General features: G+C 40.6%; 2 protein-coding genes across 12 annotated transcripts; both read left to right on the top strand.

The window, feature by feature from the left end:
* The first annotated feature begins 8022 nt into the window (after window positions 1–8022).
* On the top strand, window positions 8023–17137 carry LOC146710208 (N-acetyltransferase 8-like). 7 transcript variants are annotated; one of them, XM_085457558.1, is made up of 3 exons: window positions 9747–9812; window positions 13964–14070; window positions 14421–17137. In XM_085457558.1, the coding sequence occupies exon 3, from the start codon at window positions 14432–14434 to the stop codon at window positions 15101–15103; it is 672 nt and encodes a 223-aa protein (XP_085313684.1). In that variant the 5' UTR covers window positions 9747–9812; window positions 13964–14070; window positions 14421–14431; the 3' UTR covers window positions 15104–17137. The 7 variants fall into 7 exon arrangements, with proteins under 7 accessions (XP_085313681.1, XP_085313684.1, XP_085313683.1 ...); XM_085457557.1 differs by having other exon boundaries at window positions 13964–14045; XM_085457555.1 differs by lacking the exon at window positions 9747–9812 and adding an exon at window positions 8023–8063 and having other exon boundaries at window positions 13964–17137.
* Window positions 9760–25438, top strand: LOC146710209 (N-acetyltransferase 8-like). 5 transcript variants are annotated; one of them, XM_085457563.1, is made up of 3 exons: window positions 9760–9812; window positions 19875–19980; window positions 23650–25438. In XM_085457563.1, the coding sequence occupies exon 3, from the start codon at window positions 23661–23663 to the stop codon at window positions 24330–24332; it is 672 nt and encodes a 223-aa protein (XP_085313689.1). In that variant the 5' UTR covers window positions 9760–9812; window positions 19875–19980; window positions 23650–23660; the 3' UTR covers window positions 24333–25438. The 5 variants fall into 5 exon arrangements, with proteins under 5 accessions (XP_085313689.1, XP_085313690.1, XP_085313693.1 ...); XM_085457564.1 differs by having other exon boundaries at window positions 19875–19969; XM_085457567.1 differs by lacking the exon at window positions 9760–9812 and adding an exon at window positions 13496–13548.
* The last annotated feature ends 508 nt before the right edge of the window (window positions 25439–25946 follow it).

Consider the following 25946-nt stretch of genomic DNA (forward strand, 5'->3'; position numbering starts at 1 on the left):
GGTTGCACTATGCTGGATACCACTGTCACATAGCAAAGAATACAGCGCTTTCGGTTTGGTACGCATATGTATCAAACAATACAAAATTTTTAATTTATGTTATCAACTTTTCTTCTGACGATGCTGTCTGTGTTGAGAGCTCAGTGGATCTGCGTTCGACTACTCGGCCTAGGCTGCACTGTGGAGCGCAGATCCACTGAGCGCAGCGCAAGCTAGCGAGACAGAAGTTAAGCTCGTTGCAACATGGCAACTGCCTCAACGCTACCCGAAATTGAGCCTCCCCCACCCTCATTCAGATCTGGCGTTTGGAACTATCTTGGTTTTCATGTTAAGCATGACCCTGATGGTAAGCGCGTCATGGACAAAAGTAAAACAGCATGTCAGATGTGCCACGCAATGCTCAATTACATTGGTGGGAACTAGTGCGTTAGCGCAGTTTGCTCGTTAACTTATTGACACTGTCCAGCCCCACGCACGGGGCGATCCGCAGTAACTCTGAGATTTGCCATGTTATGGCGTTAACGTCATTTTAATGAGATTAACGCTGACAGCACTAGTGGGAACACAATGAATATGACAGCCCATTTACGCCGACATCATCCTAGTGCAAAGACAAGTGGAAGCAGACAAAAACAACAAGCACTCATGCTACAAACTTTACTCGAGTCATTTAGACAGCACATGATTCTCCTTATGGGGACCTGATATGTTTAATATGCTGCTGAGAATATAGCCCAGAAGAAGCGTATAGTATAGCTTTTATTTTGGAAAGAGCCATTTCTCTGTAATAAACTCTCTTTTCCAAAGATGAGTGATTTCTCAATCAGATAGATTTATTTTTTTTATTATTATTTTGTTGTTTCAGTAACATTAAATTTAAAAACTGTACTTTTGAGTTAAAATATATATTTATAATTTTAATAAATGACAAATTAAAAAGGCATGAACATTCTTTTGTATCGAAAAAATATCAAACCGTGACACCAAAGTATTGAACTGAACCGAACCGTGAATTTCTGTGACGCCGAGACAAATTCCACTAGTGGAACACAGCCACAGAAACAGAAGCCATTCGTAACAGCAAAACTGCAGACGTGGAAGCAGAGCAACTACAGACGAAAGCTTCGACCTGTTTCACCAATGTAAAGCCCCCAGCATCCAACATCAACATGGAGGGGAGGAAGGCACTCACATCACATAGCAATCACAAGAACATTATCATCCTTCCAGCAGACAAGAGTTTCTGCATGGTTTTGCTAAACCAGAAAGACCATCATGAGAAAAACTGTGTCACTGCTCAGTGACAAAAATACTTATGACCCCCTGAAACAAAACCTAGGAAGTGGTTACAGGAAGAGGGTGATAGATTGCCTGAAGCAGTTAGAACAAGACAATGTTATTGACTGGACCTCATACCACAGGCTATGCCCAGGGGAATCTACAAAGATACATAAACAGGGTGTACCTTTAAGACCAATTGTCTGTACTATCAACTCAGTCACCTATACCATCTCAAAGTTTCTGGCTTTGATCCTCAACCCGCTGGTAGGCAGCTCTGAACACCACGTCCAGAAGACCTTGGATTTTGTTGAGAAGGTGAGAGATGTTATTATGGGGGCAGATGAAACAATGGTTTTGTACAATGTTACAATGACTCTTCACTTGTGTTCTAGTCACTGAAGCATTGGAGGTAGTCCGTAAGAGATTACAGGATGAGCCCAACTTCAGTAGCAGAACCACAGCACCGACCGGTTGTATTTGCTTTTGGAACTGTGTCTTAATTCCACCTATTTCACATACAAGGGTCAGTACTACAGGCAGAAACATGGGTGTGCCATGGGTTCCCCAGTTTCGCCCATTGTGGCCAATTTGTACATGGAAGAAATGGAAAAGAGGGCTTTGTTACACTGTTCCAAAAAATAGTAATGTCAAATTATTTTACTATGTATTTTACAGTTGTGTACTGTTTTTCTAGAATATCATTACATTTACATAAGTAGACTGTGATCTGACACGTCAAATGTAAAATAACATAACATCACTGTAAATGTAATGAAACACAATTTACTTGTTTTTTAAATATATTTTTTTGTACATATGCATATTTAGATTGTAAAAATACATCCAGAAATGTCTCCCATCATGCCTTGGGACATGTGCTGTTGTTTAGATGTTCTTGTTGTTTAGATGTACAGACAGAGGCTGAAGCTCTCCAAACCTGTCGTGAGGACAAAAAAACTGTGGAGCAACGAGGCTGTGGAGGAGCTTCGCACGTGTTTGGAGTCTACAGACTGGGACACAATGAAGGCTGCTTCTAACAGCTTGGACGAGTTTACGGACACTGTCACCTCCTATATCCACTTCTGTGAGGACAGCATTGTGCCATCACGCACCAGGGTGAGTTATAACAATGACAAACCCTGGTTTACTCCTAAACTCAAAAAGCTGTGGCTGGAAAAGAGAAAGGCATTCAGAAGCGGAGACAGGAACTGCTACAGAGAGGCCAAGTACAGGTTCACTAAAGAAGTGGACATTGCTAAACATCAGCACTCTGAGAAGATGCAGCAGCAGATCTCAAAGAATGACTCGGCCTCTGTGTGGAAAGGTTTTAGGAATATCACAAACTACAAGCCTAAAACCCCCCACTCCACTGATGACGTGCTCTTGGCCAACACCCTTAACGACTTCTACTGCCGTTTTGACGAGCCATCAGGCAGCCTTCACACCTCCAACGGCCCCAACAATAGAGGCACTTTGGACACTAATTCCCCCACCTCTCCCCCCTCCATAGAGCCATCACCACCTTCAAACTGTTCACCTACAACACCCCCCTCCTCACCCCACACAAAAGAGGATTTCACACCACCTCCTCCCACCACAACTCTTCATATTCATGAAGCAGATGTGAGGAAGCAGTTTAAGAGTCTGAATGCTCGAAAAGCTCCCAGACGGTGTGTCTCCTGCCACCCTCAGACACTGTGCAAACGAGCTGGCCCCAGTGTTTTCTGGCATTTTCAACTCCTCACTGCAGGCATGTCATGTGCCTGCCTGCTTCAAGTCCTCTACCATAATCCCTGTCCCCAAGAAACCTAGAATCACTGGACTAAATGACTACAGACCTGTGGCTCTGACATCTGTGGTCATGAAGTCATTTGAGCGCCTAGTTCTCTCCCATCTCAAGACCCTCACGGCCTCCTGGACCCCCTGCAGTTTGCATACAGAGCCAACAGGTCTGTAGATGACGCCATCAACATGGCCCTACACTTCATCCTGCAGCATCTGGACTCCCCAGGAACCTACGCCAGGATCCTGTTTGTGGACTTCAGCTCTGCCTTCAACACCATCCTTCCAGACCATCTCTGAGGCAAGCTTTCCCAGATGAATGTGCCTGATCCCATCTGCCGGTGGATCACTGACTTCCTGACGGACAGGAAGCAGCATGTGAGGCTGGGAAAGAATGTCTCGGACTCCCGGACCATCAGCACCGGCTCCCCTCAGGGCTGTGTTCTTTCTCCTCTGCTCTTCTCCCTGTACACCAACTGCTGCACCTCCACCCACCAGTCTGTCAAGATAATCAAGTTTGCAGATGACACCACCGTTATTGGGCTCATCTCGGACGGGGATGAGTCTGCCTACAGGAGGGAGGTTGAACGTCTGGTGTCTTGGTGCAGCCACAACAACCTGGTGCTGAATGCCCAGAAGACAGTGGAGATTATTGTGGACTTCAGGAAGCACACAGCCCCACTCCCCCCCATCATCCTGACTGACACCCCCATCACCTCTGTGGACTCATTCCGCTTCCTGGGTACCACCATCACTCAGGACCTGAAGTGGGAGCCCACCATCACCTCCGTCATCAAGAAAGCCCAGCAGAGGATGTACTTCCTGAGGCAGCTGAAGAAATTCAACCTGCCAACACGGACGATGATGCAATTCTACACCGCAATCATCGAGTCCATCCTCACCTCCTCCATCACCGTGTGGTACGCTGGAGCCACTATCAGGGACAAACAGAGACTGCAGCGTGTTGTGCGCTCTGCTGAGAAGGTGATTGGCTGTAGACTCCCATCTCTACAGGACCTGTACACCTCCAGGACACTGCGGCGTGCAGCTCGGACCTCAGCTGACCCTTCTCACCCTGGACACAGTCTGTTTGACCTGCTCCCCTCAGGCAGGAGGCTCCGGTCCATTCGCACCAGAACCTCTCGCCATAAGAACAGTTTCTTCCCCTCTGCTGTTGGACACATGAACAATAAACGTACGACTGTTCCCACCACTAACACATGACCCTACGCTGTGTTCACTGCATCATTCCATGTTTTGGCACTGATCACCACCTGCACTCATGTATATATCTTTCTACGTAGCACTTTTAATTCTTATTCTTACTTTTATTTTTTCATGTCTATTTAAGCGCAATTTATGACAGTATGTTTGCACAAGAATTTCACTCACATGTGCTGTACCAATGTACCTGCACATGTGATGTGACAATAAAAGTGATTTGATTTGATTTGATTTGAAGCACCGCAGCAATTTCCTAATGTTGTAAACCTGCTCAACATTTGGCAGTAAAACCCTTTCTGATTCTGATTGTTTTATTGTTTATGGTTGCGTTACTTTTAACTGTTATCTTGAATGTTGTGTTTACGCCGTGGTGCAGAGTCACTGACAGTTGTTGTTTTGCAGAGAGAGTGCTGTACCATGAGTGACTTCTGTTGTGCTGTTGTTGAACCTTGAGGCACATTGTAGCACCGGCAAAGGTTTTAACAAAGAGCTCCCCCTACCAGCTTAGGGTTAAATAACAAGCTCATTCTCTCTCTGTGAGCTTCTTTGTTAAGATTTCTCTGTATGCCACAATATAAAACATTGCACGGACACGCTGTGCTAATTATATATTTTGAAAAAGAAATGTAGAGGTAGGAATTGCAATTAATCTAAATAACATGACGCTAAGCATCGGCCAATGAATGTGAACTAACAACAACAAGGTCGCGGGTATGGCTGCGACCGTAGGAAAAAACCCTAATGTGAAGGTATTTTACTGTGAATTTGATAGTAATGTTCTGTTCTTCTAGAATATCATTAAAGTTACGTAAATAGACTTTGATTTCACATTTTGAATGTAAATTAACGTTAAATCACTGTAATGTAATACAACATAATTGTCATGATTATTAAATGTATCTGTCTGTACATATGCATATTTAGATTGTTAAAATACATTTACAAATGTATCATGATTTCACAAATATCTGTCCGTTATTTGAAAGATTTAACTGTTGAATTCAAATGTAATGCTATGGAAAAGTATATAACATGATCCCTCTAAGCTTGTGTTACATCACATAAGTATTATTATCATTGCTAGTTAGGGCGTTCGTGGCTCAAGAGTTGGCAGTTCGCCTTGTGATCAGAAGCTTGCCGGTTCGCGCCCCAGCTCGGACACTCTCCGTCGTTGTGTCCGTGGTCAAGACTCTTCACCTACCGCCTACTAGTGATGGCCAAAGGGGCCGATGGTGCGATATGGCAGCCTCACCTCTGTCAGTCTGTCCCAGGGCATGCAAGCAATTATTATTTAAACCAACTGTTAACTGTATATTTCTGTACATTTACATATTATGCTTCATATTTCCCCATTCTGTGACCTTGTTTATAGGTAATTTCATTGTTTGATCACGTAAAAATGTTCCTAATTTAAAAGCACTTGGAAAAGGCAGAATCCCATGTCAAATTAGCGCAACAAACTCTATTTTCATTACTGAAAATGACCGTGAAAATGATCATGAAAGTGGCCACTTTCATGAGCAATGTTCCCTCTAAGCTGCGCACGTGCGCAATTGCGCACTGCCTGTACAGTCTCTGAACACAAAAAAAATCTAACCTGAATTGAAATTAAAATTAATACTTTAACAATTCTGTTTTGCAGTGTTAGTCAGTAAGTGACTGGCTGCTCCCATTTGGGAACGATGCCACCTTATCCCATAGTCCAGCCAATAATGCCTATATGCGCAGCCAATCAAAGTCGTTGACAGGCTATAACAGCGTCCTTATGTGCCGACACCGGTGTTTTAGCTGGCAAAGGGCGTGGCTGATGTGGAGTGAAGCCACGTTAATGACAACGTGTACAACCATTGGAGATGTGAGCAGGACAGACGGACGGGACAATTGACGGAAAACGTGTGGACTTTATACCAGTTTTTAAATTGTGTTGATAGGCCACGTAAAACCAGAGTTGTGATAAAAAAAAATGCAATGTTTGGTTTTCTTCCTGAATACTGTCGTTGTTTATATTTACTGCAGGAAGAAACGGTTAAATCGGCGTTTTATAAGAAAAAAGGCTCGAAAGCACTCTCCGCCTGTGAACAAAAACAAACCCCACCCCCCTCTGCCTTCTTAGTCGTCCAATCAAATTCGTCGACCAATCAAAAAATGATATGGCAACGTGGCATCTAGTTGTTAAGAAACGGGGGAAGTTTTAGGAGTGACTGCGGTGTTTTGAGATGTGAGAGATTTGCGACGTTTAGCGCAAATCTTGTGTCGTTAGTGTGTAGTGTAGTCAATAGTTTTGTTGTGTGTGTCAGAACAATGAGGCGACTGCTGAATGTTACAGACTGATACAGGAGTGATACATCTACTCTGTCAGGCCTGCAGGTATCAGGCTGTTGTTCTCCTTTATCTCATAATGGACAGGAATTATTTTTTGGAGTGGCACAAATAATTTGTGTGGCATCAGATTTGATGCAGAACAGCTGATTGTTCTGTAAATAGTTTGAAATGTTTATTTAAAAATGCCTTGGCTGCATTTAAAAAAAATAGCTGCAAAAAACTTTGTTTGCCAAACTCTGTTACTTTTTTGAAGAAGTAACTATATAATTAATTGGCCAGCATTGGTCATTATATACTGTATTTTGGAAACAGAGTTACAGACTCTCTCCCAGACCACAGACTCATAATACAAGTCAGAGCTTTATAAAAATAAAAAAAAAAGTTGTGTTTTCGAAATTGGAGTTCAAGTTATTTTTACTTCCAATAGAGCTAACATACTACACAGGTCATGAACAAGATTTTTTTTACATTTTCATTGTAAATGGGCTAAAGCAGTTAATTAAAAGTAGTCTAACATAAATGTAAACGCTGTAATTTGATTATTTTAATAAACCATATAACTTGGATGGATTCGATGCTGGCGTGACCACAGTGCACACGTCTGATGTCGCTCACAGTGGTCCAAGGGATCGCTCAGGGAGTTTGTGTGTTCGCTCAGACACGTGAAAAATTAGAGGGAACATTGTTCATGAGTAAATCATATAAGGCTTACATGATTTACTCATGAAAGTGGCCACTTTCTCAATACTTTCATATATTGTTTTAGTAAGTGTCCAAAACACACACGTTTCATTTATATAACTTTTCAAGGGATCTTATATCTGTTTTCACTCTTGTATGCTTTTCATACAAGTTTCACACAAGACAGATACAAACTTTATAAGATTTATATATATCTTTTCCATATGGGTAGAGCCGGCTCCTTGAAGTGAATAACGGAAGCCGGCTCCTTATTGGGAGCCATGTGTTTTTTTTCTTTCTCTCACCCTCTCTCTTTCTTTTTTTTTACTTCACGCCGCTTGTGATTGGCCAATATGTGTTTGTGCCTTGTGTTTGCGCTGAGCAGAGGGGGAAGGGGTGGTAGTTACACTCACAGCAGCAGTAGCACATGAACAGTGCAGGAGGAAGAGAGAGAAAGAGAGCCAGGGGCAACAACAAGAGTCAACATTGACACGTTAGAAAGGTATAGTCAAGAAAATGAGTGACACCAAGAAAAGAAGCAAAATCTAGAATAATTTCAGTTTGGTTTGCAGTGTTTTGTGTTCTTCACTTTAAATTTGTTTAAAAGGAAAAAGTTGAAAGTTGAAATAGTTAAAAGTTGAATTGTAAATAGTTGTTTTTTGTGTTTTATAATTTGTTTTTTACATTTTATGTGGAATGAATAAATAAATCCATCCATCCACTTCTCCTTTCAGAGTCGCGGGAGCACTGGAGCCTGTGCCAGCTGTCTTAGGGTGAGAGGCAGGGTACACTCTGGACAGGTCGCCAGTCTGTCGCAGGGCTAACACACAGACAACCAATCATACTCACATTCACTCCCATGGGCAATTTAGTGTTTTCAGTTGACCTAACCCCAGCAGCCATAGCTGGAATGGCCAACGGGCATACCGGGCATTTGACCGGTGGGCCGATGGTGATTTTTCATTTTTATGGGCCGATGTTTTTTGTTTGTTTGTTTGTTTTTTGTAACAGCACAAACAATAAAAGGTGTTGGATTGGCCAGATGCTGGTCGATGTGTAAAAATAACTCAGTTGTTTGGTGGTGGCTATGGTGGAGCTTCCACAGAGGCAACAGGTGGATGAGGGAAAGTGGAGGCAGGAGGAGGAGAGACCTGACGCGGCCGCCGGGCCGAGTATCAGGTGTACTGAACTTCAGGTAAGAAGTTATGACCTGCAGTCTATCTGGGTCAGATATAAACCAAGTTTAGGTGGAGTTTATTTTCGTTGTGCTGACTTTTTACAGTCAGTTACAATAACTCGTACTGCGCACTAGCTAGCATGACGGTGTTTCTATATAGCTGGGTGGGTGCTTTGATGTTACTAATAGTGAACTTTATTTTATTCATAAGGTTAGTAGTGTTGCCAACCGTCCCGTAAAAAACGGAATCGCTATCGAAGGGAAGTTATGAACTGTTTCTGAGAGACAAATAACACCAGGATCCTTTGTAGCTGACAACTGGTAACTGCAGGGGCGGGTCTAGCAAAGTTTTGCCAGGGGGCCAGGTAGGGCATTAACAGGGAAAGGGGGGCACAAAGAAATACTTTTCTTTCTTCTTCTCATTTAAAATATCTCACTTTTATTAAATAATTATCTGAATCTTACAACCAAAGTTTTTATCTGAAGTAAAATGTATAGAAATCATACATATACCAACAAGACAGTGTACATCACTGTTACAACAGTGTTTGTTTTCATTCAAAGGCTCTATGGCTTTAATACCTGGTGGGCCGGTCTCTAGTCAAAATGCCGATTTTTTTGTCCCAGTCCAGCCCTGCCAGTAACTGCATGTCTTTGGACTGTGGGAGGAAGCCGGAGTGCCCTGGGAGAATAAAAATAATAGCCGATCTAGGAGAGAAGGACAACTGCTGCCTGATCCCTTATGTGTCAGAAGTATTGGAACAGTTGAGACACATTTTTTCTAAACACCATGGGCCAAAAATTGATCTACCCCAACGATCGGGTCCCCTGACACAAACAGAGTAATATAGTGCACGCTGTTAAGTGCAAGGAGGATTGTCATGATTTATACATTGGGCAAACTCTGGTATAGCAGCTGGCACAACACAGAAGACCTGACTAGTCGGGCCAGGACTTCACACTCTATTTCCTTCAACAGGCCAGGTGGACACTCTTTCAATGATGAGGATGTACACATCCTGGACAGGGAGGAACGCTGGTTTGAGCGAGGAGTCAAGGAGACCATTTATGTGAAAAGGGAAAGGCCATCTCTGAATCGCGGAAGGGGCCTAAGGGTGCCATCTTACAATGCTGGCCTCACAACCCATTGTTCATTCAGTGGGGTAGATTTAGTCATTGTGCAAATGTACTCTTTAGGTTGGGGAAACCTGCAGTCAGCTGAGATTAAAGAAATGACTTGGATGAGTGATGAAATGTTTCTCCCGCTTAAAGCGCTACATCCAGATGAACAGAATCAACGTCTTGGGATAAAGAAGTGACAGGAGAAGCAGCCTTCAGCCATACCGTGAGTGTTAATATCAGTGCACGACAACAACCAGTTTATTGAAGAACATTTGTGACATTAAAATAAGATTATTTTTAAACTATGCTGTCATATTACCTTAATAAGAACTTAGCTAGACAGCCAGATCCACATCTGAGTCTGACTAACAAGACAGGGGACGCAAAAATGAACACAATGCAAAAGACAAGTGATTGTTACAATTAAACAGGAAATCACTAACACGCAGAGAGAGAGAGAGAGACAGACAGACAGACAGACACATGGACAAAATAAGAACTGCCTAAACTAAACAAGGACCAGAGAACTAAGAAAACTCAGAAGCATAACGAAATAACACACTCAGGAAATAAACCTAAATAAACCAGTCCAGAAATAACTAACAGTCTCATGCAAAGACAAAATACTGTCATGGCGACAGACCACTGTCAGACCACTGTCACCATGACCACATAACATTTTGAATAAGGTAAACTTGTAAAAATAAAAATAAAAATCCATAAAAGTCTTTTGTAAAACAGAAATTAAATGTAAAAATGTGTAATATGATTTTTAAAAGCAAGTCTATTTAGAGTTTTTTCCCCTTAAAGTCTTTTCTATGTTAAACCAAAATTCAAATAAAGCAGTAAAGGCTGTAACCTGAAAAATTCAGTTCTGAAAATACAGTTCCTTATAATAAATAAAATCTGAACAAATTATTAATTTAATTTGGATTTTATCAGTGTTGAACAAAAAGTGGACCTGAGACGGCATAAAATCAAAGTATCCAACAAATTTAAGTAATTCAATTTAGTGGTTGTACATGGAAGGTCAGTCAGCTTGACAAATAACAGTCAAAAAGCAAAGTTCAAAAAGAAGAAAACATTCATGTTAAAACAGCCAAAAATAGTTAAGATGTAACCACACAGTCAGTCTGTAATCTAAAGGATGAATACACAAACCATAAACTGAAATAACAGTTTTATAGCTACTGAACTTCACCTTTTTATGGTCACTGTGTTTATTTAACAAGGAACCTTGGAAGGTTGATTTAAATTAAATATTTCCTTCACTTACTAAAATCCTATGAGCAATGTGTCCCATACCAACATATTTGCCCCACGTTTGCCCTACGACAGCAATGACAGCAAAAACAAACCAAAACAAAACCCCCTCTCTATTGCCCCCTAGTGTCTGACTGCAGTGTAGATCATAACCTCACTGTGATTTTGGTTTCATTGCACTAGTTTTCTTATAAGTTTGTTTTTATCACTAACATAATATATTTACCCAGAATAGGGAAATCCCTCGGTTGTTAATTCAAGAAGTATTGTAGTTCAGACATTGCTTCTGCTTGTTTGATTGTATTAATGGAAGGATGCTAAGATGTGCAGCAGGAAGCCAAAGATGAGACACTGATACTGTTTATATTAGAAACAGAGAAAGGCCATGGAGCCAACCCTGCTGTTGTTCCTCACATCTCTGTGTGGTGTATTTCAAGCATCATCATACACGTAATAATGTTGGCCCCGTAATAATAGTGAAACTGACCAATTCTACTGTCACGACATGATAACTTTACAATGCGGAGAAAAAAGAATGTTTCTTTTTATTTATAGTATGATGCGATTCCATACTAGATTATTGACGAATGTGAGTTGTTGTTATTCAGCCTGCTATGTGCCCCCTTTCAAAAGCTAGTTATACAATATATAAAACTCTTCCAAACTTCGACCCCCAAAAAACTGATGTCATGCTTTCTCCCAAAACTCATCAGTTTTCAACTCAGACTACAGTCCTACACACCAACACCCTCTATACCCCTCTATTAATTTACATATGAACAAAAAGCAAATACAAAAACCAACCCAAAGAGACTTTAAAGCGATCTCCGCATGATTCTACTGTAGAAACATGAACAGGTAGAAATGGAGCCTGCAAGTCTCTGTTTTTGTTACCTGCTGTATATTCAAATTAATTCAATTTTATTTATATAGTGCCAAATCCCAACAGCAGATTTATATTGTACAGTAGATACAGAGAAAAATCCAACAATCATATGACCCCCTATGAGCAAGCACTTTGGCGACAGTGGGAAGGAAAAACTCCCTTTTAACTGGAAGAAACCTCCGGCAGAACCAGGCTCAGGGAGGGCCGGGGCCATCTGCTGCAACCGGTTGGGGTGAGAGAAGGAAGACAGGATAAAAGACATGCTGTGGAAGAGAGACAGAGATTAATAACAGACATGATTCAATGCAGAGAGGTCTGTTAACACATAGTGAGTGAGAAAGGTGACTGGAAAGGAAAAACTCAATGCATCATGGGAATCCCCAGCAGCCTACGTCTATTGCAGCATAGCTAAGGGAGGATTCAGGGTCACCTGGTCCAGCCCTAACTATATGCTTTAGCAAAAAGGAAAGTTTTAAGCCTAATCTTAAAAGTAGAGAAAGTGTCTGGAAGCTGGTTCCACAGAAGAGGGGCCTGAAAACTGAAGGCTCTTCCTCCCATTCTACTTCTAAATACTCTAGGAACAACAAGCCTGCAGTGCGAGAGCGAAGTGCTCTAATAGGGTGATATGGTACTACAAGGTCCTTAAGACAGTGGTTCCCAACCTTTTTTTTGCTGCGCCCCCCTTTGTTTTACAAGAAAAATGTTCGCGCCCCCCTCGCGCGCGCACACGCACGCACGAACATATCCTCCAACCACACACACCCATATTTTTCTCCATTGCGGTTTATTTCACACCTCAAACATTTAGTAAACAGTTAAGCAAATACAAGTAATATGCAATAAATTGCAGGTGGTAAGGAAATAAACTACTAACTCTTTTAAGCTACGTCCGCACCTACACGAGTATTTTTGAAAACGCAGCTGTTTCGTCCACACGTAAACGGCGTTTGGAATCACTCCTTAAAACTCCCTTTTTTCGTTTACGTGTGGACGAGGAATACAGAGTTCATCACGCAACGTCAAAGGTATGTGCCTTTTTTCACGTCACGCTGTGCGCCACGTAATTGTTTACATGAGATGAATTGCAGAATGGGAGACAGAGACAAAATACTGTTAATCTGACAATCTTCAGGTTTTACGCGCAGTTACTGTCCCTCCATTTACAAAGGCAGAGGCGTCACGGTGTAATTATTTTACATGTAGTTGTTTTTTTTCCTGTGTAATAATATTCAACATTGCTATCAATAAAATTTTCAATCCCTCTGCAAAATGGGTTCAAAAATGTTAGGTATTTTAGTACCATGGTAGCATTTACTGGATATTGTTTTATAGTGACATTATGCAGGAAAACTCTGTCATTCAATAAGGCCCCTTTGTTTCAGTGTTTTTCTCTTTGACCCAAGAATTGATGTGTGAGAATCACAGGCTGGTACAAGGTTGAAATACCACAGAGATCACTCCCTCAGCTACATTAGTTTCTTAATCTCTTAGGAGACGCCTGTTGAAGGCCAGATGGTTTGTTTCAGAATTCACTAATGAAAGAACTCTTTATTTTGTGCCTTGAAAATATGTCGCTGAGATAATCATAATTGTAGCTGAACTGATAAACTATACAAAGGATGCTTCTTCACCCAAGGGCAGGAAGACGCTCCCTTATCTTGGTCTGTACTGGTTTAAACTGATAATCTGCTGTCTCATGAATTTTACCCTCTATATAAACTGTTGTACTTGTGAATAAAGTTGAGTCAATTTGGGAAGACAACCTGAAGCGTTTGTGGAGGCGCCCCGTGCTAGCAGTGTCCAAGCTTTGGTTTGTTTTTTTTTCTCTTCCTTTTCATAGCGCCCCCCCTCCTAGGGGGCGGGCCCCACACTTTGGGAAGGTCTGCCTTAAGATATGATGTAATATATCCGCTCTGGCTGCTGCTGCTTGCTTTTACAGCTGGACTTTGAACCTAATCACCTCATCTAAGTATTATAAGTGCTGTAGGAGTCAAGCTGTGTTTTATTAACCAGCATAGTGTAACAGTTAGTGTAACAGTAGATGATGTTTAACACTTTTACAGCTGTACTTTGAACCGAATTCAATTTCAATTTTCAAAGAGTTTTATTGTTCATAATCAAAATTACATCTGTTCATTCATTCTTTGAACCGAATTATCCCATCGAAGTATTACATGGGCTGTGAGAGTCAAGCTTTTGTGCTGCTTTTGTGTTTTATTAACCAGTCTAGAAGTTGAGCTGATTCATGGTGTTGCTGCGCTTCTTCATTGTTTCGTGTGAACTCTTCTCCGTGAAGGATCAACCTGTGTAAGTTCACTAACGTAAAGCAGAGGTAATTGTGCGATTGTAATCTGGCTAGCAGACAAATTTATTACACAGCAACTCATATAGTCACTATAGTCACTTTTTTGTTTTTTAACCAGCAACAATTGCCTCAAGATAATTTGTATAATACAAGAGAGGTGATAGGATCTGGAAATTCCTTGTTTATGGTAGCTAAATGTTATATTAAACACAACCATAAACAGTGCTACACATAAGCAGACTTAATAAAATCAAATTAAATTACAAAAAAGGAAACTAAGTAAAAAACAATAAAAATAATTTCCCTTAAGGGTCATGCTTAGTAATGTAGTGTAAATAACAACAGCATTTCTCACTGTTTTATGATTTTCCTTGTAGTTACTTTCGTCATGCAGCTGGTGATCCGTCGGTACCGTCCTGCAGACAAGGACACAGTGCTCACCCTCTTCAGTACTGGCACCTTGGAGCATATCCGTCCATGTTTCTATAACGCCATGACCAGTCCCCTTTACCTCACCATCACCCCGACTCTGTGTGTTGTTGGTTATCTCCTTGGCTCTGTGTTTGGGGCTGTGCTGTTCCCAGCAGCTTGGGTAGGTCTCATCTACTGCTGCAGTCATGAAGTATATGCCACCTACGTCAGGTATAAACTTCGCACCGACATGCAGGACATCCCTGGGAACTTCCTCAGCAGACCTGATGACTGTTTCTGGGTGGCTGAGGCTGAGGTTGGAGCGAGAGCCCAGGTTGTTGGTATGGTGGCTGTGGTAGCTAAACACAGTGGGACAGAAAAGTATGGGGAAATGTTCAGAATGATCATTTTCCCACAGTATAGACGGATGGGCCTCGGCTTAAGGTTGACTCAGACTGCGGTTGGCTTCTGTAAAGAACGGGGCTTCTCCAAGGTGGTGTTGGAGACTAGCTCCACCCAAATGGCAGCTGTGGCCCTGTACAGCAAAGTGGGGTTTAACCGTGTCCAGTCTCATATCAAAGCACAGGCAGCTCATTGGATCATTTCACTGGCCAGGGTCACGATTATAAGGATGGAAAAATACTTGTAAACGTAAAATAACACTCATCAGCAATGTGTTGTTTTCATGCTTGGCTCCTCTTTAACAGTGGTTTAATATTTGGCAATGGTTAAACTTGACTGTAACCAAAACCCTCTGGTTTAGGTGTGAAAAAATGCCAAATTTGATGTACACTGTAGGACTCTATGAACAGATATGAATGTAAGGAGCAAGATGTTGTTACTAAAAACTTTCTGGTTTCCTCCCACTACACCATGATTCACTAACAGTTAATCCTTACAATGTGTACTTTTCAGTGATGATTTCACATAATCAGTTGTACTGACCACTTTTAACTGTTTTAATTAATAAATTATTTTTATTTAAAAAAAAAAAAGAAAGTGAAAAAAAATACGTTTCAAAATCTCCGTATACGCCCACAGGCGTTAATAGTTGTAACAAATAGTGTTTGAAAATTCATCATTCTTATTATGCGAGAGATAACGTCTAATGTATAATGTCTAAATGTTTTTCTATTAATTACCAATATTTGGAGAAACATTTTAAAATACAGTACACACAACATATTGTAAGCACATGATACAAAGTATGTAAAAATCTTAATAACAAGGATTTTAATTTGCTTATGAAATGAAGATTTGATTTTTAAATTCAGTATGTTGTACCCAAATCTATACTGTGGATATGGATGTGAACAGCAGAGGGCGCTACTGACCTGAGTAACACTGAAGCTCCTTTGATGAAAATAATTTATTTCTGATATTATACAGCATTCACTTCCTTTTCTACAAGGAAGTATTAGATGTTTAAAATATAACTGCACCATAAACAGTGCTGGAAAGTAAATACAGTACATTTGCTAATATGCCGTTTAAACTCAAGTTTTACATCTAGAATATGTTGTGATTGGCTATGATGCAGCATGTGAAACAATAACAAATGAGCTAGTGCACGGCAGTTCATGGGTAATCAAAATCGTTTGAAACTCACTGACTGCTGTAGATGCTGTGCATTAAAACTTCCAACATTTTAAAATATGATTTGATTTGTCATTTGTCACAATAGAAAGGAAAATAATAGTATCGCCTGTGAAAGTCCATTAATAATAACTTTGATTTGTATAGCGCCTTTCAAAAAACCCCAAGGATGCTTAGCTAAAAAGCTAGAGGTTGAAGGTTTTGTTGAAGAGATGAGGTTTGAGAAGTCCCATGGATGAGGACCGTAGCATCCGAGACTGTGTGTATGGTTCCAGGAGGTCAGAGACATATTGAGGTGCCAGGGCATTGAGGGATTTGTAAGTGAGAAGAAGAATCTCGTAAGTAATGTGTGACTTGACCGGAAGCCAGTGGAGATTAATGAGGGTGTGGGTAATATGTTCCCAGAGCTTAGTGCCTGTTAGAAGCCTTCCAGACTGTTAAAAGCCTTCTGGACATACTGGAGGCTATCCAGGGCTTTAGTGGAAATCCCAAACAGGACTGCATTTCAGTAGTCCAGCTTGGTGGTGACAAATGCATGGATGAGTCTCTGCTATAGAGTCAGTGAGTGATGCCCGAATTCAAGAGATGTTCATTAGGTGGAAAAAAGCTGCTTAGGTGACAGATTTGACATAAGCACGAAATGAAAGAGTGGAGTCTAAATTGACACCCAGATTGCAAACCTCAGAGGGAGGTTAAATAAGGAAGCCGTCTATGTCAATGCGTACAGTGGCTTGCAAAAGTATTCGGCCCCCTTGAACTTTCTCACATTTTGTCACATTACAGCCACAAACATGAATCAATTTTATTGGAATTCCACGTGAAAGACCAACACAAAGTGGTGTACACGTGAGAAGTGGAACGAAAATCATACATGATTCCAAACATTTTTTACAAATAAATAACTGCAAAGTGGGGTGTGCGTAATTATTCAGCCCCCTTTGGTCTGAGTGCAGTCAGTTGCCCATAGACATTGCCTGATGAGTGCTAATGACTAGAGTGCACCTGTGTGTAATCTAATGTCAGTACAAATACAGCTGCTCTGTGACGGCCTCAGAGGTTGTCTAAGAGAATATTGGGAGCAACAACACCATGAAGTCCAAAGAACACACCAGACAGGTCAGGGATAAAGTTATTGAGAAATTTAATATAGCAGGCTTAGGCTACAAAAAGATTTCCCAAGCCTTGAACATCCCACGGAGCACTGTTCAAGCGATCATTCAGAAACGGAAGCGTGCACTGCACAAAGTTGGCCTTTATGGAAGAGTGGCAAGAAGAAAGCCATTGTTAACAGAAAACCATAAGAAGTCCCGTTTGCAGTTTGCCACAAGCCATGTGGGGGACACAGCAAACATGTGGTGCTCTGGTCAGATGAGACCATAATGGAACTTTTTGGCCAAAATGCAAAGCGCTATGTGTGGCGGAAAACTAACACTGCACATCACTCTGAACACACCATCCCCACTGTCAAATATGGTGGTGGCAGCATCATGTTCTGGGGGTGCTTCTCTTCAGCAGGGACAGGGAAGCTGGTCAGAGTTGATGGGAAGATGGATGGAGCCAAATAGAGGGCAATCTAGGAAGAAAACCTCTTGGAGTCTGCAAAAGACTTGAGACTGGGGCGGAGGTTCATCTTCCAGCAGGACAAGGACCTGAAAACTGCTGTTCACAAATGCTGTCCATCTAATCTGACTGAGCTGGAGCTGTATATATATATATATATACATATAAATGGTAAATGGCCTGTATTTGTATAGCGCTTTACTAGTCCCTAAGGACCCTAAAGCGCTTTACATATCCAGTCATCCACACATTCACACACTGGTGATGGCAAGCTACATTGTAGCCACAGCCACCCTGGGGCGCACTGACAGAGGCGAGGCTGCCGGACACTGGCGCCACCGGGCCCTCTGACCACCACCAGTAGGCAACGGGTGAAGTGTCTTGCCCAAGGACACGACCGAGACTGTCCAAGCCAGGGCTCGAACCGGCAACCTTCCGATTACAAGGCGAGCTCCCAGCTCTTGAGCCACGATCGCCCGTATATATATATATATATATATATATATATATATATATATATACACACATATATATACATATATACACACATATATATATATATACACACACACATATATATATATATATATATATATACATATATATATATATATATATATATATATATATACACACACATATATATATATATATATATATATATATATATATATATATATACACATACGTGTGTATATATACACTCTGCAAAAGTTTTAGGCAGGTGTAAAAAAATGCTGTAAACAAAGAATGCTTTCAGAAATATAAATGATTGTTTATTGGCCCCAAATGTATTCTGCAGTAGGACGACGACCCCAGACATAAAGCCAAAGTCATTAAGAACTATCTTCAGTGTAAAGAAGAACAAGAAGTACTGGAAATGATGGTATGGCCCCCACAAAGCCTTGATCACAAAAACATTTAGTGTGACTGGGATTACATGAAGAGACAGAAGGATGTGAGGAAGGATGCATCCACAGAAGATCTGTGGGTAGTTCTCCAAAATGTTTGGAGCAACCTATCAGCCGAGTTCCTGTGGGCAAGTGTGCCCAGAAGAACTGATGCTGTTTTAAAGGCAAAAGGTGGTCACACCAAATATTGATTTGATTTAGATTTCTCTTTTGTTCATTCACTGCATTTTGTTGATTGATGAAAATAAATGATTGACACTTCTATTTTTGAAAGCATTCTTTGTTTACAGAATTTTTTCCTCACCTACATTAAAAATGTTTGCACAGCATAACCACTTTTGGGGTTGTTAATCATGAAAAGTAGTGTACAATGTCTGTAGACCGTACAGGTAATGTATTAGACATGTATTACTTTTCTTAAATTAATCACCTGCCAAAGAAAGTAGTTTGGTACACTATTTTTTTACATTACTTTCCTGTTACTCCATAAAATGGCCTGAAATGCACTGTCACATAATTACCAGATAACATTATAAACCTAAGGTTACAGTCCCACACACCAACATAAATCCTTATTCAAATGAGGACACATATAGAATCCCTTTTGCAGTGTTTATGAACACAAAGTTGACAACACAAAGCAAATATGAAAACCAGCCCGAAGAGACTGTAAAGCGATCTCCACATGATACTACTGTCGAAACATGAATTTTGATGTTTTATTCTTCCCACAGATAACAGAAGAATCTTTGTTACACAAGAAATGGCATAAGTGCAAATCCCTTTTTAGCAGATTATCTTTCTTTTTAATATACAACACTGGCAACTACGTTAACAGTGGACTATGCAGCTCACTTCATAAGTATAAATTAGGACTGAGATGACATGAGCCCCTCCTTTACGTTGGTTGCCAACCGCCGTTAAACACAAAGAAGAAGAAGAAGAAGCCATGAGCTGTATTTCAGTTTGTTGATGGTAACTCACAGAAATATTGATTGCGAGTTGTTCACACTGTCGCCAGCGTTCACATGCTCTCTGCAGATAGACTGGCCAGCCCCCAGATAGACTGCAAAAGCGCTACTCCCGCTGAACCATAATTTCCGCGATTTTTGACACTTCCGCGTTGCCTTCGTTTTTCGGCCCCGCAGGTTGTTGGAAGGTTGTGATTTCTGCAGGATAATGGCGTGGATTAGGAAAACTTTCTGCATGGTTGACTTTGTGTAACATTTTTGTGTAACAGTAGAGGATGTTTAACACTTTTACAGCTGTACTTTGAACCGAATCATCCCATCGAAGTATTACATGGGCTTTGAGAGTCAAGCCTTTGTGCTGCTTTTGTGTTTTATTAACCAGTCTAGAAGTTGAGCTGATTCACGGTGTTGCTGCGCTTCTTCATTGTTTCGTGTGAACTCTTCTCATGAAGGATCAACCTGTGCAAGTTCACTAACGTAAGGCAGAGGTAATTGTGCGATTGTAATATGGCTAGCAGACAAATGTGTTACACAGCAACTCATATAATCGCTTCTTGTTTCGTTTTTTTATTAAGTTGGGTAAGGTCTGTTAGAGAGCTGTTGATGGTGCACGAACGGGCCTGTGCTGTTGCTGAATGATAGTGATGTGCGGATCGATCCTGAAATATCGATTCCTCCGATACCAATCATTTATGTTCTAGAATCGATTCTCACATTAAAATATCGATATTTTAGTAATTTAGGGTAAATTTGTAGTTTATCATTAACTGGAACACAGTGGAAAGAAACTATAACATTCGGATTGTCTACATTCAAAGGAACTACTTCCTCTTCCGCCTTTCATAGTCATTTGCGAAATAGGCTGTCTGTTTCGCAGCCCCTTGGCGTGCGCACTCACAACAATGACTGAGCGTAATTGGAGTCATGTGCGAACCTATTTTACCTCCACAAAAACTGAGACGTGGTTTGCCATACATGTGGGAAAAAAGGTGAGGTGTTGTGGCCACACTAGGGAGACATTCAAAAATGCTGTTGGGGTGGGGATAAATACATTTTACAGTGTTTATTTATCGGATAAAATACGTTAAATGTCCGGATACAGCGGGGGTGTCCAAATTCAGAGGCTGCTTCCACCCGAGGACCCGGGCCTTCGCGGTCTAAAGAAAGACGGGTATACGGCACGAGCTCCCTCGGTGGAGTGAAACTGCCGTCTGCTCCTTGCTATCTAAAATATAACCGGACGCTGGCGTAAACTCTCGACCGTCTCACACTTCTGTTTAATCAGTTTTCAGTTTGACGTTTATTCAGCTGTGTGAAAACCCCGAGGAACCCTCCTGAGGGATTAATAAAGTTAAATTTTATTTAATCTAATCTAATAACTTTAATCTCAGCCAAACTGATTTACTCACGAACAAATAAAACACTGAAAAAGCCAAACAATAACATTTTAAGTTATCTAAGTGACTTATATATCATGTTTAACCCAAGTAGCGAAAGACCGCGGGGGTTTGAAAACGATCAATCGCAAGGGTGTAGATTTGATTGTGGCATTGGTGGGGACGGATGATTCAACCACTGAACCCTGCCCCGTTTCTTATTTTTTCCTTTTTGTTTTTGCTTCTTGATAAAAGGAGAAATATACTTGCCTACATATGCTATTCTACATGCTTTTAAACCATTTAAAATTACAATTCATAGTTTTATATGTGAATTATATAATGTTAAATTACTATTAAACAAATGACTAAGTATTTTAGACTTTAGTTTACTTCAGTCATATTCCATATAAATCAGGTATCATACAAAAATAAAAATAGCTTCAAATACAGTCATGACAATAAAAGAATATGACTTTAAGGACTTAACAACATTGCTTCAGTTATAGTACACCAACATCTCTGACACATTAGCACTAAGGGAACACTGGATGACCTGGTGGGTTTTGTCCATAAAACTACTCGTCTAAGATTACCACAAAGTAAAAGATCTCTCAGCAACATTATGCAACATTTTAGGCACTATTGCCCTCTATCAGATCAGTGAGCTGAGATGTTTTATTCTAAACATGAACTACTGTTACAGCAACAGACATGGACTACATGCCCACACAACAAACACATGCCTGCTCCTCTCGTTAGCTGAAATGAACTGCTGGCATATTTGTTTTACATCTATACTGTCCAGTCTCTCCTGGTGGACATGGCATCACATTATTCATGGTTACATACAATTTTAGACTGATGTGGGCCAAGCCTAGCACCTACTTGCCAACCTTGAGACCTCAGAATTAGGGAGACATTCAAAGGGGCTGGGGGGAGGTATACATGTACATGTATATACAAAAAACTTTAATTTTACAGTGTTTATTTATCGGATAAAATAAGTTAAATGTCACCGTTATTATTGTCCGACCGTAAACAGGCTGGGGGGTGTCCAAATTCAGAGGCTGCGTCCACCTGAGGACCCGGGTGAGCCGGGTCCTCCGAAAGCCGGGTAGACCGGAAATGAGCGACTGTGAAATTGGACGGTCTAGCCTTCAGAATTACGTCACCTGCCGTCTGCTCCTTGCTGTCTAAAATATAACCGGACGCTGGCGTAGATGGTCGAATAAACTGCTGTTTTCACACAGCAGTTTATTCAGCTGTGTGAGAACCCGGAGGAATCATCCCGAGGGATTAATAAAGTTTTATTTAATCTAATTTAATCTAATAACTTTAATCTCAGCCAAACTCACCAACAAATAAAACACAACTAAAGCACTGAAAAAGGCCAAACGATAACATGTTTAAGTTATTTGACGTTTACACAGCTACATTCTCGCCTGAAAATGTGTTAAAAGTTTATTTTGCGACCCAGAAAGAGTAATAAGAGTAATATTAAAACTAAGTAGCTGCAGTAATAGTGGCCATTGTTGGAAACTGGAATTGGCTGGGCCAGTCTGGGATATGGTTTTCAGTTTTGTTGTCCGGGTGGAAAATCGGGAGAAACGCTGACAGATCGTTTTTCTCTTACTATTGGGTTTGTTTTTCTTTACTCGAAGAGATCAAATTATTGGTGGGGACAATTCAATAATCGCTGGATATTGGTGGGGACATGTCCCCTCCGTCCATGCCAAATCTACGCCCTTGGTCGATCGGCTCAGATATTTGAAGTTTGCACGGCTACATTCTCACCTGAAAATATGTTAAAAGTTTTTTTGCGACCCAGAAAGAGAAATAAGAGTAATATTAAAACTAAGCAGCTGCCGTCATTGTTCGAAACAAGTACTCTGATGTCCTGAAATCATTATGATGCTATAATTTGAGATACAATGAATAAAATAAGTTTTTGTACAAAGTACCGGTATCGGATCAGTATCGTCGATACCACCCTGAATATTACTTGGTATCGGATCGGAAAGGAAATCAGTGGTATCGCACATCACTACTGAATGAGTTGAGTATAACGTGAGTGAGTATAACATCAACAAAGCATTTTCATCCAGAGAACTGGCACTCCTTAGATCTTTTTCTTTTTTTCAGACCACCCTATGTAAACCTTGGAGATGGCTGTATAGGAACACCCTGTCGATCAGTAGTTTCTGCACCAACAACCTTGCCATGTTCAAAGTCACTCACATTACCTTTCTTCCCCATTCTGATGCTTGCTTTGAATATCAGCAGCATATTGTGAGCATGTTTACTTGCCAAATAGTTTTGAGTCACTGCCATGTGATTGGCTAAAAATGTATGTCAACAAGCAGTTGTATCACCTCTAATAAAGTGGCTGTTGGGTGTTGTTTTTACAATACATTGATTCCATTTTAAGATCGTAACATAAATAACTGAATCTGAAAGTCATGCCAAGCACAAAAACCTAATAGAGAGCTATTTAACCCAGTCAGTGTTGATCTCGTCGAAATGACGTTAATGCCATAACCGCATTAACGCGGCAAATCTCCGTCAGCAACTTAGCGCAGATCGCCCCGTGGCAGCTAAATGTTGTATTAAACACAACCATAAACAGTGCTACACATAAGCAGACTTAATAAAATCAAATTAAATTACAAAAAAGGAAACTAAGTAAAAAACTAAAAATAATTTTCCTTAAGGGTCATGCTTAGTAATGTAGTGTAAATAACAACAGCATTTCTCACTGTTTTATGATTTTCCTTGTAGTTACTTTCGTCATGCAGCTGGTGATCCGTCGGTACCGTCCTGCAGACAAGGACACAGTGCTCACCCTCTTCAGTACTGGCATCTTGGAGCATATCCGTCCATGTTTCTATAACGCCATGACCAGTCCCCTTTACCTCACCATCACCCCGACTCTGTGTGTTGTTGGTTATCTCCTTGGCTCTGTGTTTGGAGCTGTACTGTTCCCAGCAGCTTGGGTAGGTCTCATCTACTACTGCTGTCATGAAGTATATGCCACCGTCGTCAGGGTGAGACTTCGCAACGACATGCAGGACATCCCTGGGAATTTCCTCAGCAGACCTGATGACTGTTTCTGGGTGGCTGAGGCTGAGGTTGGAGCGAGAGCCCAGGTTGTTGGTATGGTGGCTGTGGTAGCTAAACACAGTGGGACAGAAAAGTATGGGGAAATGTTCAGAATGATCATTTTCCCACAGTATAGACGGATGGGCCTCGGCTTTAGGTTGACTCAGACCGCGGTTGACTTCTGTAAAGAACGGGGCTTCTCCAAGGTGGTGTTGCAGACTACCTCCACCCAAATGGCAGCCGTGGTTCTGTATAGCAAAGTGGGGTTTAACCGTGTCCTGTCTAATGTCAAAGGACTGGCAGCTCCCTGGATCATTTCACTGGCCAGGGTCACGATTATAAGGATGGAAAAATACTTGTAAATCAAAAATAACACTCATCAGCAGTGTGTTGTTTTCATGCTTGGCTCCTCTTTAACAGTGGTTTAATATTTGGCAATGGTTAAACTTGACTGAAATCAAAACATTGTTCAGGTGTAACCTTGGAAGAAAATGCCCAATCTGTTATATACTTTAGGACAAAGCACTATGAACAGATCTGAAAGTAAGGAGCAAGATGTTGTTACTAAAACCTGGTTTCCTCTTTATAGAGTACTTTACATATTCTCTGACTACACCTTAAGCCCCCCAAAAATTGTCTGTTAACAACATAAGGCCAATTAGCAGCTCCAGTCCTGTGAACCAAGATTTAACAGTTAATCCTTACATTGTGTACTTTTCAGTGACGATTAGAATAACTTAATGTAATCAGATGTACTGACCACTTTCTGCTGTATTCATTTAAAAAAGAAAGAAAGAAATGTTTTAAAATGTCATAACTGAGATACAGATAACATATTGTAAGCACATGATACAAAGATACATGTCGTAATAATATTAATAATAAAACCATTAACTTTTAAAAGGCAAACGTAGAGAATTTATATGCATCAGAGTGGACTTAAAATTCTCATTAAACTCTTCCATTGTTTTACACCTTTTTTCCTTGATGTAATCAGGATAACTGAGATATTTGCTTATGAAATGAAGACATGATTATTAAGACTGATGATGTTGAAAATTAAATCACAAATCTAAATTCAGTATGTTGTGCCCCAGCCTGTACTGTAGATGTGAATGTGAACAGCAGAGGACACTATTGATCTAAGTAACACTGAAGCTCTTTTGATGAAAATCAGTATTTACTGATATTGTACTGTATTTACTTCCTTTTATACCAGAAAGTATTAGGAGTTTAAAATATGTGTGCACCAACAACAGTGCTGGGAAGTAAATACAGTACATTTTCTAATATGCTTTGTGAACACAAGTTTTATATCTAGAATATGTTGTGATAGACTGTGATGCAGAATATGAAACAATAACAGATGACCTAGTGCACAACCTTTCATGGGTAATGGTAGCAGTTTGAAACTCACTGACTGCTGTAGCTGGTGTTCATTACAACTTCCAACATTTTAAAAATTCTATGTGGTTTGATTTGTCATTTTTCAGACCAGAAAGGAAAAACATAGTATCTCCTGCAGTTAGCAAAAGACCACAAGGACTCCTCCCATTGTTTTTTGTGTTTTCCCATGCTGTACTGAAAACTAATTCCCCTCTAAGTGAAGCAAAATATGCATTTTTCTATGCTCAGGAGATACTTTGTTGTTCGTGTAAACACACTTTTGAGTTGTCTGCCTATTTTTCTAGTTTACCATTAGGGGGTGCCAAATATTTGAATCCTAAATAGAGTATCCTGGGCACGGTACAGTAAAATTCAGTTTTACGTGGATTTCCGGTTGATAGTTTTTCTAAGAACTGAACAAATTATTTAAATCAACACTGATCAGTATTGGCAGAAAATTGTAGGAACTGTGCTGGAAAGACCAATATTTGTGTGTATAGTATTCTTCTAGTCATTTTGTGTTTCATTTCTGAGAGCACGCCATATGTCTCAGGTTACTGAACACCTGAATGATGAGGGGTTAATATGCC

This window comes from Copadichromis virginalis, linkage group LG5 (assembly GCF_057382275.1).
Source record: "Copadichromis virginalis isolate Kocher_CV1m ecotype Utaka linkage group LG5, C_Virginalis_male_GT1.1, whole genome shotgun sequence".
Taxonomy (NCBI): domain Eukaryota; kingdom Metazoa; phylum Chordata; class Actinopteri; order Cichliformes; family Cichlidae; genus Copadichromis; species Copadichromis virginalis.

Bases quoted from the DNA above. Each gene is read 5' to 3' on its own strand.
- LOC146710208 (XM_085457555.1), top strand. From the start codon at position 14,405: ATGATTTTCCTTGTAGTTACTTTCGTCATGCAGCTGGTGATCCGTCGG.
- LOC146710209 (XM_085457563.1), top strand. From the start codon at position 23,661: ATGCAGCTGGTGATCCGTCGGTACCGTCCTGCAGACAAGGACACAGTG.